The sequence below is a fragment of the Rhinopithecus roxellana genome, chromosome 8 (assembly GCF_007565055.1).
Source record: "Rhinopithecus roxellana isolate Shanxi Qingling chromosome 8, ASM756505v1, whole genome shotgun sequence".
Taxonomy (NCBI): domain Eukaryota; kingdom Metazoa; phylum Chordata; class Mammalia; order Primates; family Cercopithecidae; genus Rhinopithecus; species Rhinopithecus roxellana.
In genome coordinates this window covers 106,589,122-106,609,227 of record NC_044556.1, presented here as the reverse complement: position 1 = coordinate 106,609,227, position 20,106 = coordinate 106,589,122, and the positions used below count along the sequence as shown (strand labels likewise).

Here is a 20,106-nt window from a genome sequence, read left to right as displayed (position 1 = left end):
AACATGGTAAAACCTCCTCTCTACTAAAAGTACAAAAATTAGCCAGGTGTGGTAGCACACGCCTGTAATCCCAGCTACTCAGGAGGCTGAGGAAAGGGAATCGCTTAAACCTGGGAGATAGAGGTTGCTGTGAGCCGAGATTGCGCCACTGTACTCTAGTCTGGGCAACAGAATGAGACTCTGTCTCAAAAATAAAATATAAATAAATAAAAAGCTATCAGATAAAGACAAAGAAGAGACCAAACCCAAATTAAATAATAAAGGGAAGGAATGAAGAAGTAAAGGTGAGTGAAAGGGTCACAGGATGAAAAATGTATAGAAAGCATAGTAAGGCCAACATCTTATTGAGGAGAGCTGAGACACTGAACAAGACTGATCCTTATACTGATGGCAAACTGTATTAAAATTACTCAGAAAAGAAAACTGCATGTGGTGTACCTATCTCACCGTCCAGATGGTAAGTGGAGCTAGGATTTCAGTACAGATCTGAGTTGAGAAGCCATGATCTTGTCACTATATACAAAACCTCCTCTGCCATATGCACAGGAAAAGGCATTTCCCCTGGCTTTTCTTTCTTTTTTTTTTTTTTTAAGTGTTCTTTGTTTTAGGGAACAAAATAATACTTTGGGACCTTTCTCTCCACCAAACTAACATAAATATTTAGCTTTCCTAACTGTCAGTTGGGACAAATGGTGAACCATGAGTATTGCCGCTGGTAGGTGACTGACAGCCCAGGCAGGGCTTGATGCAGAGGCTGACCAGACTCTCCTTGAACTCCTAGGAGCCGAGGTGACGTACATGAACATGACCGCTTACAACAAGGGCCGGCTGCAGTCCTCCTTCTGGATCGTGGACAAACAGCACGTGTATATCGGCAGTGCCGGTTTGGAATGGCAATCCCTGGGACAGGTAATCTTTCTATGTTGTATAAACTGAAAGTTCTGTCACCCTCAAAACTACCACCTTCATAAAGCACGCTACTGTAGATAAGGATACTAAAACCTATGGCATTGATTATTCTTAATTATGTATTTTAAGAGGCTCATCTCCCTCTTATGTGAAAGGATAAACCTTTCCTCATCAGGATCATCTTGCAAAAAAAAAGTGAAAACTGCTATTGCTTCAATGCTTTTGTAATTCATAGGCTGCTCCTAGATTCCTGAGAGCAGGTTGCTATGTAATTTACATCACCCAGACCTATATTTTCAGGATGATATTGCATCGTCTATGAGACAGAGGGAAACACAAATTCAGTATAGAGTAATATGTCTTCAGATAGTAATCATTTGAGTTATTTCTTTAATCTCAAGATGAAGATTAAAGTTATCTTTCTCTTAACAAATGATTAACTTCAAATATCTTGAAAATACATTTTCACACACTTAGGATTTTTATGCATTTATTTGTGTCAGAGGCAATCCACAGAGGATTACAAAATCACCATCTTTCCGTTAGTTATCCAGTGGCAGGAGGTTCCTGGTCATTGGATAGATACTTAGGAAGACTAGCCAACCTTCTCAGAACATCTTTTTAAATCAACACTCTCTCCTCTTCCTCTCCACACCTACACACAGATATTGTCTCCTCTCCAGCCCTCTATTTCTCCACAGCTCTCAAAATTTGGGATCATGCTATTATACTTAATCATCTGTCTTAAATTAGTGTTCCTTTCTCTTGTGCTTAACTATGTGGAATTTTTCTTGTTCTACTTCAGTGTGACATAAAGCATTGCTTAGCAGGACCCACACATTAGAACAGATTTTAATTTACCAAAGTTGAGGCTAACCATTACATGAAGAATTATAATACATTTTCCAAGACTTAAATGTATGTTATCAGCTTTATACTTTGTGAAGTTTTTCAGTGAATTCAATGATTATTGCTCTCAATTACTACCTTGTATCTATGGTAAGTAGAAGAAATAATTGTTTCAATGAATTGAGGCTTTCTGCTGTGCATTTTTCTAAGCATATAACGAGGATAACCTCATTCCATTTTCATAGTAACTCTTTCTTGGAAATACTACCCTTATAAATTTATCTTGCAAAGGAAGAAGCTGAGACACAGGTAAGTAACTTACCTCAGGGCACCTTTCAGGAAGTGGCAAAGCTGAAACTCAAACCCAAGCCATATAGCTCTAAACCCCTCACTCTTACTTCACTAATCTTCTAAAATGAATACATTTAGGAAAAAATCATTTTCTTTCATGATCTTGCTGGGGTGTTAAGTTACAGATTTTCTCTCTCACCCTTTTCTGCAAGAAAATCTAACAACACAATTCATCAAGAAACTTTTTACTCACTGGAATCTTTCCAATTGCAAATCCATAATGATATGGTGGTCATAGAATGACAACTACTCTTGCTCAATACTTGAGCTCTGCAAACTTGCTAATCTCTGGGTTGAACTTCAAAAACTAGGAAGTCAGTATGTGTTTGCTTCTATAGACATACATCAAAGATATTTCAGGTTTAGTTCCAGACCACTTCAATAAAGCAAGTCACACACATTTTTTTGGATTCTCAGTGCGTATAAAATTTACCTTTACACTATACTGTAGTCTGTGCAACAGCACTGTGTAATATATATACACACACACATATATATATGCATATCTTAATTTAAGAATACTTTATTGCTGAAAATAACAATCATCTGAGCCTTCAGATATAGATGTGAGATTTTTGCTGGCAGAGGATTTTGCCTCAATGTTGATGGCTGCTGACTGATCAGGGTGGTGATTGCTAAAGGCTAGGGTGGCTATGACAATCTCTTAAAATAAGACAACAATGGAGTTGGCCACATCAATTGACTTCCTTTCATGAAAGATTTCTCTGTAGCATATGATACTGTTTGAAAGCATTTTATCCACCAGAAAACTTCTTTCAAAATTGGAGTCAATCCTCTCAATCCCTTCTACTGCTTTATCAACTACATTTATGTAATATTCTAAATCCTTTTTATTTCAACAATGTTCATAGCATATTCACTAGGAATAGATTTCGTCTCAACCACTTTCTTTGCTTGTTCATAAGAAGCAACTCCTCATACGTTCAGGTTTTATACTGAGGTGGCAGAAATGCAGCCACATGTTTAGGTTCCACTTCTAATTCTAGTTTTCTTGTTATTTCTATCATATCTGCAGTGACTTCCTGCACTGAAGTCTTAAACCCCTCAGAGTCATCCATGAGGGTTAGAATCTACTCCTTCCAAACTCCCATTAATGTTCGTATGTTGACCTTCTCCCGTGAATCCCAAATGTTCTTTTTTCGAGGTGGAGTTTTGGAGTTCTGCTCTTGTCACCCAGGCTAGAGTGCAGTGGCAGCTCACTGCAACCTCCAACTCCCAGGTTCAAGTGATTCTCCTGCCTCAGCCTCCCAAGTAGCTGGGATTACAGGCATGCACCACCATGCCCACCTAATTTTTGTATTTTTAGTAGAGACGGGGTTTCACCATGTTGGCCAGGCTCGTCTCGAACTCCTGACTTTATGTGATCCACCCACCTCGGCCTCCCAAAGTGTTGGGATTACAAGCGTGAGCCACCATGCCCTGCCGACAGATGTTCTTAATGGTACCTGGAATGGTGAATCCTTTCCAGAGGATTTTCAATTTAATTTGCCCAGATCTATCAGAGGAATAACTATCTACAGTAGCTATATAGCCTTCCGAAAGACTTGAAAGTAGAAATTACTCGTTGATCCCTGGGCTGCAGAATGAGTGTTGTGTTGTCAGGCATGTAGACAACATTCATTTCCTTGCCCATGTTCATCAGAGCTATTGGGTGACCAGGTGCATTTTCAATGAGCAGTAATATTTTGAAAGGAATCTTTCTTTCTGAGCAGTAGGTCTCAACAGCAGGCTTAAAATATTCAGTAAGTCATGCTGTATTCAGCAGTCCTATCAGCCCAGCTTTGGGCCATTTCTAGAGCACAGGCAGAGTTGATTTAGCATAATTCCTAAGGGTCCTACAATTTTTATAACGGTAGATATGCACTGGCTTCACTTAAACTCACCAGCTGCATCAGCACCTAACACAGTCAGCGTGTCCTATGAAACTTTGAAGCTAAGCATTGAATTCTCTCCTTTCTAGCCATGAAAGTGTACAGGGGTCTGACCCACAGATCCTGACCCAGCAACGGATGAGAGATGCACATTGACATAGATATTTTGCCTGTCAGTCCGGCTGATGGTCCAGGCCACTCACAGACACCAAGGAAGGTACTATAAAGAGTTGCAGCCACCAATCAGCCAGTGAAGCTCACATTTATTCAGTATAGATTAAATGACAAAGGTCTTGAGTAAACACCACTAGAGAGTAATCGACATTGCTGATTTGCCGAGTAGAAAGCAATTATGCACCCTGGTTGACCAAAGGTTGGTCTTAGGACCACATGAGTAAACAAGCTATTTAGATAAAATACTCTACATTCCTTTGTATCTGTGTCCCAAGCTGTTAACTCAAGGTAAGGATTAGGCTGCTTTTAGCCACAACCCTATCCTGAAACTTTTGCAAAACCTTCCAGCCTTCCAAGGTTTATGTCTATATCCTATAACTTCATCTTAAAATTTTTCCCACCAGCCTGACTGAACTCCCACACCTCCCCCTTTTCTGTTTTTTGCATTGGGTTCTGTTGACTGAAGCATACAGCTGTGTGCAGCAACAGGTCTGTCGGGCAAGACGGTCATTACTCTTATTCTGGCTTTGCATCCTAGAATTAGCAAATAACATAAGACGATCATGAGTATAATTAGCATCATTCTTTTCCAATCAAGGAGTGACTTGCAGCATTTCTTGGCACTTCAGTTTGGTGTGTACTGTTACTAAGGAGCCCCGCTGGGGGTATGTTAACCCCTTCCAGCCAAGCAGTCCTGTTGTTAGAAGCTGGGAAGGGAGTGTCTGCCCAGATAACAGGGCTGAAAAAAGGCAGATTTAGAAGATAAGCTTAATAGAGTGTAGCAGGTACAGGTGGCAGGTAAAGTGAGAGAATTTAAAAAGATTAATAAAGCACAGTAAGGAACAATTATCTGGAGTGAATGGTGTCTGCGTCCGGAACAGGATTCACTCAGTCTTCTGACTTGTCTTCTTCAGCATTCTGTCCAAGGAAGGTGCATTGTCCGGGGCTGTGGGTCCTATAGGGTTATTTTCTTCATTTCTGGTACGGGGCTGGGTCCTAGCCATGCCATGCTATGGTTTGATGCATCGTGCTGGAATCTAAAGAGGACCTGAGGGGGTGTGGAGACAAGCATACTCTCTTCCCCATGTTAATAATTCATTTGGACCACACCATACATTACTGTTCACATCTTTCCATAAAACTGCAGGTTTTATGTCTTGAGAGGTTTTAGCAAAGTGCATTTCTACAACTGATTGAAATTTGTCATCTAAATTTTAAAAATTAAGGGTAAATAAGGCTTGTGCCAATAGTGTTGCAGGGTCTTTACCCATCCTCTCCCCTTTTTGTTTTTTGAACATATTTTTAAGAGTGGAATGAGCATTTTTTACTATGACTTGTCCTTGGGGGTTATACGGATGCCTGTGGAATGTTGGATATTCCACATGTGACAAAATTGTTGGAATTATGAGCTGCCAGAAGCTGGACCATTATCAGTTTTAATGTTTGTGGACCGTCCCGTAAATGCAAAAGTTAAAAGAAGATGTTTAGGCTGGGTGTGGTGGCTCACACCTGTAATCCCAGCACTTTGGCAAGCTGAGGTTGGCAGATCACGAGGTCAGGAGAGAGAGACCACTCTGGCTAACATGGTGAAACCCTGTCTCTAGTAAAAATACCAAAAAAAAAAAAAAAAAATTGACTGGGCATGGTGGCGGGCACGTGTAGTCCCAGCTACTCAGGAGGCTGAGGCAGGAGAATGGTGTGAACCTGGGAGGCAGAGCTTGCAGTGAGCCAAGATCGCACCACTGCACTCCAGCCTGGGTGACAGAGCGAGACTCCATCTCAAAAAAGAAAAAAAAAAAAAAGGTGTTTGATGACATATCGAGTGGACTCTCAAGGAAGAGCATATGTGCACTAATTAGATGAGTGTTGGTATCAATGGATAAATGTACCTATCTTAGTTTTTCAAATTCAGGGATGTAACATGTGTTTGCCATAACTGATTAGGTTCTAATCCTCTAGTGTTAGCATGTGTTGAAGGAGGGGACATACCTGTGAACTGGCAATCTGGACATTATAGGGTAATTTGTTTAGCCAGTTTCTGGGTAAGTTGAAATTGTTTAGATTAGTTTCTCCAGCGTTGGTGAAAACATTGATGTGATTGTGTGGCTTAGTCAAGCAGTGATGTCATAACCTGAAGGTCTGCTTGATTATTGCCATAAGCCAATGGGCCAGGCAGTGAGCTGTGGGCTTGAATGTGTGTAATAAAAATAGGATGTGTATGTTGATCTAGCAATTGCTGAAGTTGAAGAAAAAGAGCACACAGAGCAGGCTCCAGAGTGTACTTAATTAGGGCTGTCTCAAGGTTCTGAAATAAATAAACCAAGTAAGCAGAATCACCATATAGATGGGCTGAGTGGGAAAATTCTCCAGAGCCAATATCAGGGCCTCAATTTCAGTTCTCTGAGTGCTAGTAAACCCAGATAGCGTGATGGAATTATGTGGTCACCACCAAACTGCTGCTTTTCCATGTTTACCTGAACCATCAGTAAACAGTGTTAAAGCAACAGGTATGAGAGGTAAGATCACAGGAGTACAAGATAAGAAATGAAGGAGTTTGTCAGCAGGAAGGACATGCTCTGTTTGTCCTGTATAATCAGAGAGAGCTATTTGCATATCAGTAGATACTGGCAATACTGCTTTGAATTGCTTTTTACTTAAAGGAATCCTGATAATATCAGGATCATAACCTAGCAACTGATAACATTGTCTGCAACCTGAAATGGATGACTTTACTAAGTAACCGGATATAGGGAGAGAGTGTTTTAGTCCTGGTAGTGTGAGTAAAAAACACATTCTAGAAAGTGCAGTGCTGGGGGGATCATCTGTCCTATTAACCCTCCAGGGGAGTGTTTGGTGGGAAAAATAAATAACTGGATGGAATAATGGGTGTCTATGCAATCTAGTTGCCTCTGAGAGGTGGCTTATTCTATTTCCTCGATTTCCCTTTTTGCTGCAGGAGTTAAATATCTGGGAGAATCCAGGACTGTATTGCCCTTTAAGATAGAAAACAGGTTTTGCAGCTTATAAGTAGGAATGCCTAAAGTGGGGCAGAGCCAGTTGATATTGCCTAGTAATTTCTAATAATCATTTAAGGTGTGTAAGTTGCTAGTATTTAACCTTTTGAGGTCTTACTGACTGGGAAGTTAGTATGTACCTAAGATATTTCCAAGGAAAGGACACTTGTACTTTTTCAGGTGCAATAATTAAATATTTTAGCTGTATTCTTTACGACAGAGGTATGTAAATTTAAAAGTGTTATTTCCTTTGGGGCTGCTAGTAAAATATCATCCATGATATGAATAACCTTGCAATCAAGAAATTCTTTTCTGCTGGGGAGCAAAGCAGTGATTTACATGATACTGACACATGGTAGGACTGTTTAGCATTCCTTGAGGAAGCACTTTCCAATGAAATTGACAAGCCGGCCTTTCATTATTGATAGCTGGTATTGTAAACACAAATTTTTTCTGTCTTTTCTGCTAGGGGAATCATACAAAAACAGTCTTTTAAGTCAATAACAATTATAAACCAGTTGTAAGGAATTGCCATGGGGGAAGGGAGCCCCTGCTGAAGGGGTCTCATAGGTTGCAAATTGGCATTAATAGCATGTAAGTCATGCAAAAGTCTCCATTTGCCAGACTTTTTGGGAATGATGAAAATGGGTGAATTCCAAGGACTATTTGGTGGTTCTACATGTCCAGCTTTTAATTGCCCTTTATCTAATTAATGGACCTTCTGTAATTTCTCTCCCTCCAGAGGCCACTGTTCTACCCAAATCAGATCTTGAGAGAGCCACATCAGAGGTAGGAGAGAGATAACGGTGGCCATTATCAGAAAGAGGTTTTTTTAAATTTTTAAATTTTACTCAAATCTTAGCATAGAATTACAATCTGAGATGTCACTTGTATATAAGGAGCACACGAAATTTTGCCATGGGCCAGAGAGCTGGAGACCTGAGCAGGAAGGCCCCAGGGCAGTGGCCACTTTGCACTTGCTTAGGAGCTATCGCTTTTTGCCTGTGTCTCTTCTTCTGTCCTGCTCCCTCCCACTGCCACCAGGTGGCTGCTGCCTGCTGGGCCGACCTTCCTGCACATGCTTCCTGCCCATCCCCAGCAGGCTAGCTTCTGCACACTGGGCCTAGCTCCTCGTTGTGTCACTGCTGTGCAGGTCGAGTTCCTGGGAGTATTTGTTGGCTCCGGGTCTGCAAGCATCCCTGCTGCTGAGCCTTTCCTTCTGCCCACTGCTCGCTTGGTTGCGCGGCTCTGGCCTTTAATGTTTTTTCTTATTTTTTTTATAAGCATTAAAAGAAATGGGTTTATGCATCTGATTGCCTTGTTGATCCTGCATTACTGGGCAGGCGAAGAGCTCCTCTTTTAATACTGCTGGTTTAAGACAGGGTCTCATAACTGTAGCATATCCCCAGTCCTTTTTCCTATCTATTGGAGGAGGGGGCTTAGGCAAAACCTCCGTTTTCTCTTTTTTATTTTGGCCTGGTGACATCGGGGCTGAGGGAAGAGGAGGTGGTAAAGCAGGTGATGGTTCTTTCTCCTTCCTCTTTTTAGGATCTTCTGTGTATGATGGAGCCAGGGCTGCCCTAACTAAGGCCCATAGCATTAAAGATGATGCTGGGACCTTGCCCTTGCACGTGATGTTGTTTAAGATTTCTCCCCACTTGTTCCCAGAGCTTTACATCTAGTGTGCCTTCTTCAGGGAGCCGTGGGTTTTGGGATACAACAGTTTGTGTTAGGTCCCTTGATTGAGCCTGCCAAACTGAGACTTCACTAGCTTTAAGCAGCTGTTTCAATACTTTTATATACTGTTTCTGTTGAGCTGATAACTGTTGTCCCATGATGAAACCCTAACCTGAACAATCCCCCCCGAACTTGGAAATCCTGAGCAGGTACCAATGACTTGCTGACTGTGCAGTTCCTTTTTCACCTTCATTTTTGGGGGCTCCATCGTGATCCTTTTGTAGTGTTCCTCATGCAGGGCACCACTTGTGGGGGTGTGTCCTACAGACCTCAGCTGCAAGATGGATGAGACACATACTCAGACACTGATATTCAGTGAAAGAGTGGGCCAGGGGGCAGCTGGCACTAGGAGCCGAAGAGAGTTTTGCAGCCCCTCCAAGCTGGCAATGCTTGCATTTAGTTAGTAGAGATTTAATTGACAAAGGCTTTGAGTCAACCCCTGTGGGTAATTAACCTGGCTGCCCCCACCCTGGAGAGGGTTATCTTGCCCAGGAATGATCAAAAGTTGATCTTAGGACCAGTGAGTAAACAAGCTATTTAGATAAAATACTTTACATTCCTTTGTATCTGCGCCCCAACCTATTAACTCAAGGTAAGGATTAGGCTGTTTTTAGCCATAACCCTATCCCGAAACTTTTGCAAAACCTTCCGACCTTCCAAGAAGGCTTGTGTGTATATCCTATAACTTCATCTTAAAAATTTTCCTACAAACCTGACTGAACTCCCACAAAAGTCCTAGATGGCATCTTCTTCTAATGAAAGGTTGTTTTGTCTACATTGAAAATCTGTTGTTTAGTATATCCAGCTTCATCAATGATCTCAGCTAGGTCTCCTGGATAACTTACTGCAGCCTCTCCATCATCACTTGCTGCTTTACCTCGCACTTCTATGTTACAGAACAGTTTCGTACCTTAAACCTCATGAACCAACCTCAGCTAGCTTCCAACTTTTCTTTTGCAGCTTTTTTTTTTTTTTTTACCTCTCTTGGCCTTCACAGAGTATAAGAGGGTAAGGGCCTCACTCTGAGTTAGACTTTGGCTGAAAGGAATATTGCAGTTTGATCTATCTAGACCACTCAAACTTTCTCATGTCAGCAAGAAGGCTGTTTTGCTTTCTTAACATTTGTGTATTCACTGGAGTAGCACTTTTAATTTTCTTCAAGAATTTTTCCTTTGTATTCACAACTTGGCAAACTGCTTATCTTGGCTTTCTACATGCCTTTCTCACTGAGGTTCATCATTAAGAGCTTTTGATTTAAACTGAGAGATATAGTAGCTTTTCATTTCCTTCGTGGGGTTTTGAGGAGCTCCTGAATTTCACACACAAATCCAGACCCCTGTGTGGAAAGCCTGCGGTGGTGTTCTCTTTCTTCCCACAGGACTCCCTGCAGCCAGGAATTCTAGTGGAGCACCTGACGGAAGGTGAGGAATATACAGGCATACCTTGTGTTCGTGCACTGTGCACGAACGGTACTTATGAACGGGGCACGGTAGCTTATGCCAGTAATCCCAGCACTTTGGGAGGATGAGGCGGACAGATCAGCAGAGGTCACGAGTTCGAGACCAGCCTGTCCAACATGTTGAAACCCCATCTCTACTAAAAATACAAAAATTAGCTGGACATGGTGTTGGGTGCCGGTAATCCCAGCTACTCAGGAGGTTGAGGCAGGAGACTTGCTTGAACCTGGGAGGCAGGGGTTGCAGTGAGCCAAGATTACACCACTGCAGTCCAGCCTGGGTGACGGAGTGAGACTCCATCTCAAAAACAAACAACACACAACCCACAAAACTGAGAGATGTACCACTCTTCCTTTCACTTCAAACTTAGAGGACAATTGTAGGTTCATCAATTGGCCTGATTTCAGTATTGTTGCCTCAGGGAGTACACGGCCCAAGGAGAGAGAGAGAGAGAGAGACAGGGGAACAGCTGATCTGTGGAGCAGTCAGAACTCATGCAACATTTATGGATTAAGTTCTCCAACTTAGATGGGTGTAGTTTGTGCTGTCCCAGAACAATTGCCATAGTAACATCAAAGATAACTGATCACAGATCACCATAACAGACGCGGTACTAATGAAAATGTTTGAAATATTGTGCGAATTACCACAATGTGGCATGGAAACATGAAGTGAACACATGCTGTTGGACTAATGGAGCCAACAGACTTGTTCGAGGCAGAGTTGCCACAGACCTTCAATCTGTAAAAATGTCGTAAGGCACAGTGCACGAACACAAGGTATGCCTGTATATTCCTCACCTTCCGTCAGGTGCTCCACTAGAATTCCTGGCTGCAGGGAGTCCTGTGGGAAGAAAGAGAACACCACCGCAGGCTTTCCACACAGGGGTCTGGATTTGTGTGTGAAATTCAGGAGCTCCTCCAAACCCCACGAAGGAAATGAAAAGTACCGCGCTGACAAAGCAAACAAAAGACTAGCCAGCATGGGAAGCCGAAAGAAAAGGGCACCGTGGTCTTCAACCCACAGGGCTCTGGAGGCGGGAGGCTGAAATAGGAGAAGCCAGGAAGGAAAATGTGAAAATCCTGTTTTTAGAAAAAGTCACATTTATGCTTTTCAAAGAAATCCTCTTAAATGAACTGTGAGCCTGAAGTTGAATGTGGGGTTCCATAGTTTTATTGGTCACGAGAATCTGGCATCTCTAGGGAGGACTGATTTTCAAATTGTGCATTTTAGCATAATTAGAACAAACAGGAATAGCCCTATTTAAACTTCATCAGTGTGTATTTTAATCTTGGTCTATCTTTATTGTGAAAGAACTAAAAGGTTTATATGAAAACAGGCCATCCCTTGGGGTACAGGTTTATAGGTTTATATGAAAACAGTCTATCTCTTGGGGTACAGGTTGATAGGTTTAGATGAAAGCAGGCCATCTCTTGGGTACAAGTTTATGGGTTTATATGAAAACAGGCCATCTCTTGGGGTATAGGTTCATAGGTTTAGATGAAAACCATCTCTGGGGTACAGGTTTATAGGTTTAGATGGAAACGGACCATCTCTTAGGGTACAGGTTGATAGGTTTAGATGAAAATAGGCCATCTCTTGGGGTACAGGTTGATAGATTTAGATGAAAACAGGCCATCTCCTGGGGTACAGGTTGATGGGTTTAGATGAACAGACCATCTCTTGGGGTACAGGTTGATAGGTTTAGAGGGAAACGGACCATCTGTTGGGGTACAGGTTGATAGGTTTAGATGAAACAGGCCGTCTCTTGGGGTACAGGTTGATAGGTTTAGATGGAAGCAGGCCATCTCTTGGGGTACAGGAGCACAAGGGTGGTATGATACTGGTGATCAAATCAGATAGTGACCCTGTAGCTTAGCAGCCTCCCCAGATCTTCTCCTGTAACTTGGGCAGAGAGAACAAACTGACCAGCCAGCCCAGGATCTGCTTGTTATCTGGAATCACTGATGCATCTAATCTTGGAACTAGAAATGATATCAGAGAATAACCAGTGTAGTATTTTCCAAGGTGTGTGTTATGAAAGGCTGTCTCAGTGAGATCATTATGGTCACTACCTGAGAAAGGGAGGCTATGTTGCCTAAGACTGAGACCCTATGGCTTTAATTTAAATGGGTTTCTTCATTATGGGATTTCTCAGAGCCTGTGTATGCTAATGTGCTTTGTGACTCTCTACGAGGGTGGAGAGTATGCAGCATTCATCAAACCTGGTTGACCATGAAATACTATTATTATTATTATTATTGTTATTTTGGGACAGAGTCTCACTCTGTCACCCAGGCTGGAGTGTGTGGCATGATCTTGACTCACTGCAGACTCTGCCTCCAGGGTTCAGGTGATTCTCCTGCCTTAGCCTCCCGAGTAGCTGGGACTACAGGCATGTGCCACCACGCCCGGCTATTTATTTATTTATTTATTTTGAATTTTTAGTAGAGACTGGGTTTCACCACATTGGCCAGGATGGCCTTGATCTCTTGATCTGGTGATCCACCCACCTCCACCTCCCAAAGTGCTGGGATTACAGGTGTGAGTCACTGCACCCAGCCTCATAATTAATTTTATGCATCAAGCATTCCTTGAAGCCTACATATTTTCACAAATGCTGATCTGAGCCAACCCCTCCTTGTTCACAGATGGTAACACTGAGGTAGGGATGGGGAGCAGGAGTGGGAGCAGGGACTGCGAGGTCGCTTACCTGCACCCGTCTCTTTATGTCAGCATCAGGACTGTCGGGTTCCAGAACTCTCAGGTTAGTGCTCTTTTCATGACAACATGCTGCCTTAAGAAAAGTATATGATTCCAAAGCTGATAATTTTAGGGTTCTGCCTCCTTAGCAACAACACAACTAGACAATTGGTAAGCCAGGGCTTGATCTCATGTGGTAAAGTTAATAAACATATATTTATTGGACATTTACTATAGTTAGAGGACTGCACTGATTATAGTGGAGTTGAAAAAATGACAAAAGCCCACAAAAAGTTTACAATAGAATTTGAAAAACAAAGTCTTCAAGCACTCTTTAAAGTGAACATGACTGTGCAAGAAAGGTGCCCAGCAGGATCAGTGACATAATTTGGAGGACCCAGTCAAAATGGAAAACATGGGATCACTTGCTTAAAAACTTACAAGAATGTCAAGATGGGATGGTAGAGTGTAAAGACAAGCACAGGGTCCTTCTGAGCATGGAACCCCCAGCTCCCACACGGGTCACAGGCCCGTGAAGCCAGCCCTGGTGCTAAATGAGTGGCGTCAGCTGTAAGTATTCTGGGACTTGGAAGGAGGAAAATCTCTGCAGACTAAAGAGTGAGGGTCACAGAGAGAAGATGGAATTTGAGCTGCACCTTAAATATGAGTGAGCTGGGTGAGCTCACTTGTGCAAGCATGCTGAAGAAAGAAAGATATCCTGCTTATTAGTTGGGTGTGGTGGTGTGTGCCTATAATCTTAGCTACTTGAGAAGTTGAGGCAGGAAGATCTTTTGAGCCCAGAAGATCGAGGCTTCAGGGAGCCATGATTATACCACTGAACACCAGCCTGGGTGATGGAGCAAGACTCTGTCTGAAATATATATATATGTATAAACAAATATATACATACGTATAAATAAAATACATATGTATAATATATAATACATATATAATATAAAATACATATATAATATATATAATACATATATGTATATAAAACATCAATATCCATGAAAGATGGATGAAGAAATTGTAGCATGTCCATACAATTGCAAACTGCTTACCAGTGAAAAAAGACAAGGTGTTGATGGATGAATCTCAAATAAATTATGTTGAATAGAGTGGAAAAAAAAGAAAGGTATTCCAAGTAGAAGGAACACGGTGAACAAAGACACAGAGTCGGAAACAAGCATGGAGTGTTGGAAGATCTATGAGCAATGTCTTGCAGGAGCAGAGTCCCAGTTGTAAAGCATTGGAACACAGAGCTGGAAAAGGCAAGAATAAGCTTGGGAACGATGCAGATGCCCAGGGTAGGATGTGGAGTCAGACCTACAGGCCGAGGCGGAACTGCCAAAGACCTGTAATCAGAGCCAGGACCTGACAGCACTGGAACAAAGCTAGAGAAAGTGCCCAGGTGAGCAGTGGGGAAAGCGGGGAGAGGGCTGACGGCCGTGATTAAGGAGGGAGTGGCAGGGCTGAATGATGAAGGTTTGAAGGTTAATTTAATGAGTCAACTTGGCTGGGCTCTGGTGCCCAGTTGTTTGATCAATCATGAGTCTAGATGTCGTTGGGGAGGTATTTTCTAGATGTGATTCACATTGAAATGAGTAGGTTTTGTGTAAAGCAGATTCTCCTCCATAGTGTGTGTATGCTTCATTCAATCAATTGAAGCAGTTTCCCAAACAAGAGTGGGGTTTCCCAAAGAAGAAGGAATTCTCCTCAAGACTGCAACATAGAAATCCCGCCTGAGTTTCCACCCTGCCTGCTCTGCCCTGCAGATTTTGAACTTGCAGCCCCCACAATCATATGTGCCAATTCCTTAAGATAAATCTCATAGATCTCTCTTTCTCTGCATGAATCTGCTTATATGCACTTATTTTTCAATAAAAATTACACCGAATATGCCTGCCTCTCCTTCCTCCACCTCTTCTACCTCTGCCATTCCCGAGACAACAACACCAACCCATCCTCTTTCTCTTCCTCCTGAGCTCATTCAATGTGAAGACAATAAGCAGGAAGATCTTTATCATGATCCACTGCCACTTAGTAAATAGTAAATATATTTTCCTTTTCTTATGTTTTTCTTAACGGCATTCTCTTTTCTCTAGCTTACTTTATTGTAAGCTAGAGAAATATTTAATACATAGTACATGCAAAATATGTGTTAATTGACTATTTATTCTGGTCAACAGTAGGCTGTTGGTAGTTAAGTTTCTGGGGAGCCCAAAGCTATACACAGATTTTTGACCATATCAGGATCAGTGCCTCTAACCCTCACATCGTTCAAGGATCCACTGTACATATATATTCATGTCCTGTTGGTTCTGCTTCTCTGGAGAACCCTGACTGATACAGATGATGACTGTGAGATCTGGAAGTAACATGACATGGAAAAGACCTGGCAGAGCTGCATCATAGTAAGAACTCAGCCAGAGGGAGTAGGCAGCACCATTTTCAGCATCTGGAGCTGGGCCAACTGAGAGAAGAGTTATATTGTCAACGGAAACAAAGGATGTCAGGAAGAAGGGGTAGTTCTGAGGTTCAGCAGACAGCTGGAGAAACAGCAAAGAGATAGACTGATATGGATACTTTTAATCTAACAGCTCGAGCACTTGAGTAGTGATAGTTCTTTGCTGAACCTAAAGCGACTGATTTCATCATAGCTGCTATTTCTGACAATAACTATTTCATGGGACACAGATGAGGGTTCCAGTCCCTCTGCCTCTCCAAGCCCAGTCATTCCTTTCAAGTCTTCCTGCAGCTGAGGTCATAGCCTGACATTAACAAGGAGAGAGGGCACTACTGCTTAAAGCACCTTTGATTTTCTCTTCTTGTCCTTTTTTCTTTCAATTAAAAGAACAAAGGACTGAGGTAGTTTCGAAGACCCAGTGTATGTGCCAGTGGGCAGAAGGAGGTCAGTGTTGTATAGCCCATCTGCCATCCCTGCCCAGTGCTGGTACTGAGCTGATATTTTTCTCAGGATTTATGAGTTTTGAAAGACATGTTTTACCTCCTAGGAAAGTATTTCATTGGTAATGCAGGTAACTGGATATCAGAACCAAAATGAAAATGAAGCAAAGCAAAAAGCAATTCAACTTCAAATACAACAGAGAATAATTAATATTCCTTAGGAGACATGAAATGAGGGAAAACAAATGATTAATTATCTCTGTGTTGATATAGAAGATTACCCGGGCTATTTAGAAAGGTCATTTTTGTTTGCATGTGCATCTTAAAACAAAGAAGGGGGTGGAAGTCTCTATTTTTTACACAATACATGGATTAGCAGACTGCATTTTAAATAACAAAGTCAGGCATATTTTCTACAATGTTTAAAGGGACAATTTGGCAAGTATTATTCGAAAGAAACATAAATAGAAAATCCTCTTTTTTACTCTCCCAAAACCATTTTATTGTCTGTCTCAGTTTCAAATTATATAATTACTTGAAGAAATAACATTACTTAACCTCTCCTGTTTATGTTTCCTAACATGAGGTTTTCATCAGGAGGTCATTCCCAGGTGAAACTTCCTTACTTCTAAAGTTTTCCCGTATTTGTCCCTCCAAACCCTGCTTCCTGAATATGTTCTAAATGGCATGATCGTCTGAGACTTACTTATGTGATGTGTCTCAAAATCTCTATCCTGGTCACATCTTTTTTCATATAGTCCATTCTGTTAAAGTTCCTCTTAAAATCCCCCAAATTCGGCCGGGCGCGGTGGCTCAAGCCTGTAATCCCAGCACTTTGGGAGGCCGAGACGGGCGGATCATGAGGTCAGGAGATCGAGACCATCCTGGCTAACTCTACTAAAAATACAAAAAAAAAAAAAAAAAACTAGCCAGGCGAGGTGGCGGGCGCCTGTAGTCCCAGCTACTCGGGAGGCTGAGGCAGGAGAATGGTGTAAACCCGGGAGGCGGAGCTTGCAGTGAGCTGAGATCTGGCCACTGCACTCCAGCCTGGGCGACAGAGCGAGACTCCGTCTCAACAACAACAACAACAACAACAAAAAATCCCCCAAATTCAAATATGATACTTAACAAGCAGCCTGCCCATTGTGGACTTCAGCTTTTAGTAACATACGCACTATACATCTGAAAACAGAAGCTAAATCTAGATTTGCTGTTTTGCCAGCCTCTCTTTTTTTTTTTTTTTTTTTTTTGGCTGTTACTAAGTTCTTTGTTTGGCGATATAACAGTGGTTGCAGTCAGATAGAACTGAAATTGATTTTTTTCCTACTCCTTAATAGTTATATGACCCAGGGCAAGTTATTTCACATGCCTAAATTCCATTCGCTCATCTTTACAACTGAGCTAATAATACTGACCTCCTGCAATTGTTAGGGGGACCAAATGGGATACTAAAACAGACCTAGAACTGTAACTGCAGCATGGTTACTGTGCAGTAAATTATAGCCATTTGAGTTGATGACTAAGAAACGTTTTCCTTTCTTAATAAGTTGTTTAGGTCACCAGATCAGGGGAATGCCAGAGGCACTACTGCTTATTTACTGTCATTGGCAAAGATTTCATAAATCTCCCTAAGTTTGTCCACGAACATATGACCTGGTCAGCAGTACAGTAAGGTGGACAGCAGTGCGTTGGTCCAGTGTCCTGGTCAAGGGGCATGGACTAGTGGCCGTATCCTTTGAAGGGAGGTCTTTAATACCAAAGAGCTTTATTCTACATCTAAACCTTGCTGCTCAAAGTTATTGTCAATGGTAATACCTGGAAGGCAATTGACTAAATGTGTCAATGGAATAAATCTGGAAGATAGTGCCTAAAACTTTTTTTTTTTTTTTTTTTTGAGACAGAGTCTCACTCTGCTGCCCAGGCTAGAGTGCAGTGGCACCATCTCAGCTCACTGCAAGCTCTGCCTCCGGGATTCATGCCATTCTCCTGCCTCAGCCTCCTGAGTAGCTGGGACTGCAGGCGCCCGCCACCACGCCCGGCTTGCTTGCTTATTTATTTATTTATTTATTTATTTATTTATTTGTATTTTTAGTAGAGACGGGGTTTCACCATATTGTCCAGGATGGTCTTGATCTCCTGCCCTTGTGATCTGCCCGCCTTGCCCTCCCAAAGTGCTGGGATTACAGGTGTGAGCCACCACACCTGGCCTAAAACTTTGTATTTTAGCAACAAGACTTAAAGAGATTTCATGAGCTAAATAGACCTATGATTGCAAAAAGAAATTGAATGGAAGTGTGAAAATAAACAAGACCACTTACAGGAGAGAACAAGTAAAGGCGATTATGCTAGTAAATTTGTGCGTTGCTTTAAAGGATCCAAGACTGGGTAATTTATAAAGAAAAGAGGTTTACTGGGCTCACATTTTGGCAGGCTGTGTAGCAAGTGTGGTACTGGCGTCTGCTTCTGGTGAGGGCCTCAGGGAGCTTAAGGTCCTGGCAGAAGGTGAAGGGGAAGCAGGCACATCAATGGCAAGAGGGGGAGCAAGGTGGAGGAAGTGCTGCAGTCTTTTAAACAATCAGGGGATGGCACTAAGCCACTCATGAGGGATCCCCCTCCATGACCCAAACACCTCCCACGAGACCCCTCCCTCAACAATGGGGATTGCGTTTCAACATGAGACCTGGAGGGAACAGACATCCAAATTATATCAGCTATATATTCGGAGCTTGCTCTACCAAGGCAGTCAGCTGCCATTGCTTGATTTTGGCAGAGATTCGAAGGCAGGCAGAGTAATGGAAAAGCTTCATACCGGAAAAAGGGGAGTGAAGGTTTCAGGTGCACCCTCACTGGAGGCTGTGGGCTGGGGCAGCTATAGGCGGGCTAACCAGAAGTGAGGAATCCAACGTGACTGGTGATGGGAGCATATCTGGCTTTCTCTAATTGGTCCTCAATTGGAAGCAGGTCATGGGTGGCAGGGGCGGGTGGGCAAAAATGAAGCAAGTTGGCAGTTATTAATCAAGACCTGCTCGTTTGGGGCCAGTTGCTGTGAGGGTGGTTGTTTGGCTTTCTGGAGTCATTGCTGCAGATAGTCGGTTGGCTTTCTGAGCTAGTTGCTGCAGGTTGTGGGTCAAAGTTCTACTTTTATGTATGATTCAGCTAATTTTCCATTTGTATATTCAGTCTCTCAGGGGTAAACAAAGAACCTCTCACACCTGGCAGCCCCACCTGCATCCCCACGGGCTGGTTTTGGAATCTCAGCTTGGTGTCGGAGGCCTGTGTTAAGAGCCAGGATGGGGTGTCACCTGACTATGGATTAATTACATGAAATCCTCACACCTAATTTAGTGCCTCACATTTAGTAGATGCTTTAAAAATTTTATTAAATGAATGCATGAATGCACAAAGTAGAGTGTGTTTGGTAGCCATATAAATCTGAAAGCCATATCATAAAACTGGAATCAAATAATGGAAATTACAGGAGAAAGGATTTACATCAGTAGAAGCAAGAACTTTTTGACCCTAAAGCCATCCAGTGATGGACAGCCATCCAGCCTCTCTCGAGTTGGCTCCCGGTCACAGGCAGGGGCTGGATGGTCCCCTCCTGGGGATGCAGTGGAGGAACTGTCCGGGGGCTGAAAGTGGTGTGGCATGACAAGGCTGTGTGTTTAAGGGCAGGAAAGATGGCAAGACTTAAAGTAGCCGTGGTTTCTTCATCAAAACTTACACATTATAAGCTCAGTAAATGTGAGCTAACATCATCATCACCATGATTATTATTAATAATCCTCAGCACATGTCAGGGAGGAATGAGGAGCCCTCTACTTCCCCACTTTACTTAGGGACCACACACCCAAGGACCTGACCACACACCACACACTTTTTTTTTTTTTTTTTTTTTTTTTTTTTTGATACAGACTCTTACTCTGTCACCCAGGCTGGGGTACAATGGCACAATCTCAGCTCACTGCAACCTCCACCTCCTGGGTTCAAGTGATTCTCCTGCCTCAGCCTCCTGAGTAGCTAGGATTATAGGTGTGCTACCATGCCTGGCTAGTTTTTGTATTTTTCCTAGAGATGGGGTTTCACCATGTTGGCCAGGCTGGTCTTGAA

At 42.4% G+C, this 20,106-nt stretch overlaps 1 protein-coding gene across 3 annotated transcripts in view; it reads left to right on the top strand.

The window, feature by feature from the left end:
- Nucleotides 1-20,106, top strand: part of PLD5 (phospholipase D family member 5) — a 426,876-nt gene that overhangs the window by 297,812 nt on the left and 108,958 nt on the right. For all 3 annotated transcript variants that reach the window (XM_010384710.2, XM_010384711.2, XM_010384709.2), the window contains one exon: nucleotides 782-909. In XM_010384710.2, the coding sequence (XP_010383012.1) occupies nucleotides 782-909 (128 nt within the window). The remainder of the gene's footprint in view (nucleotides 1-781; nucleotides 910-20,106) is intronic.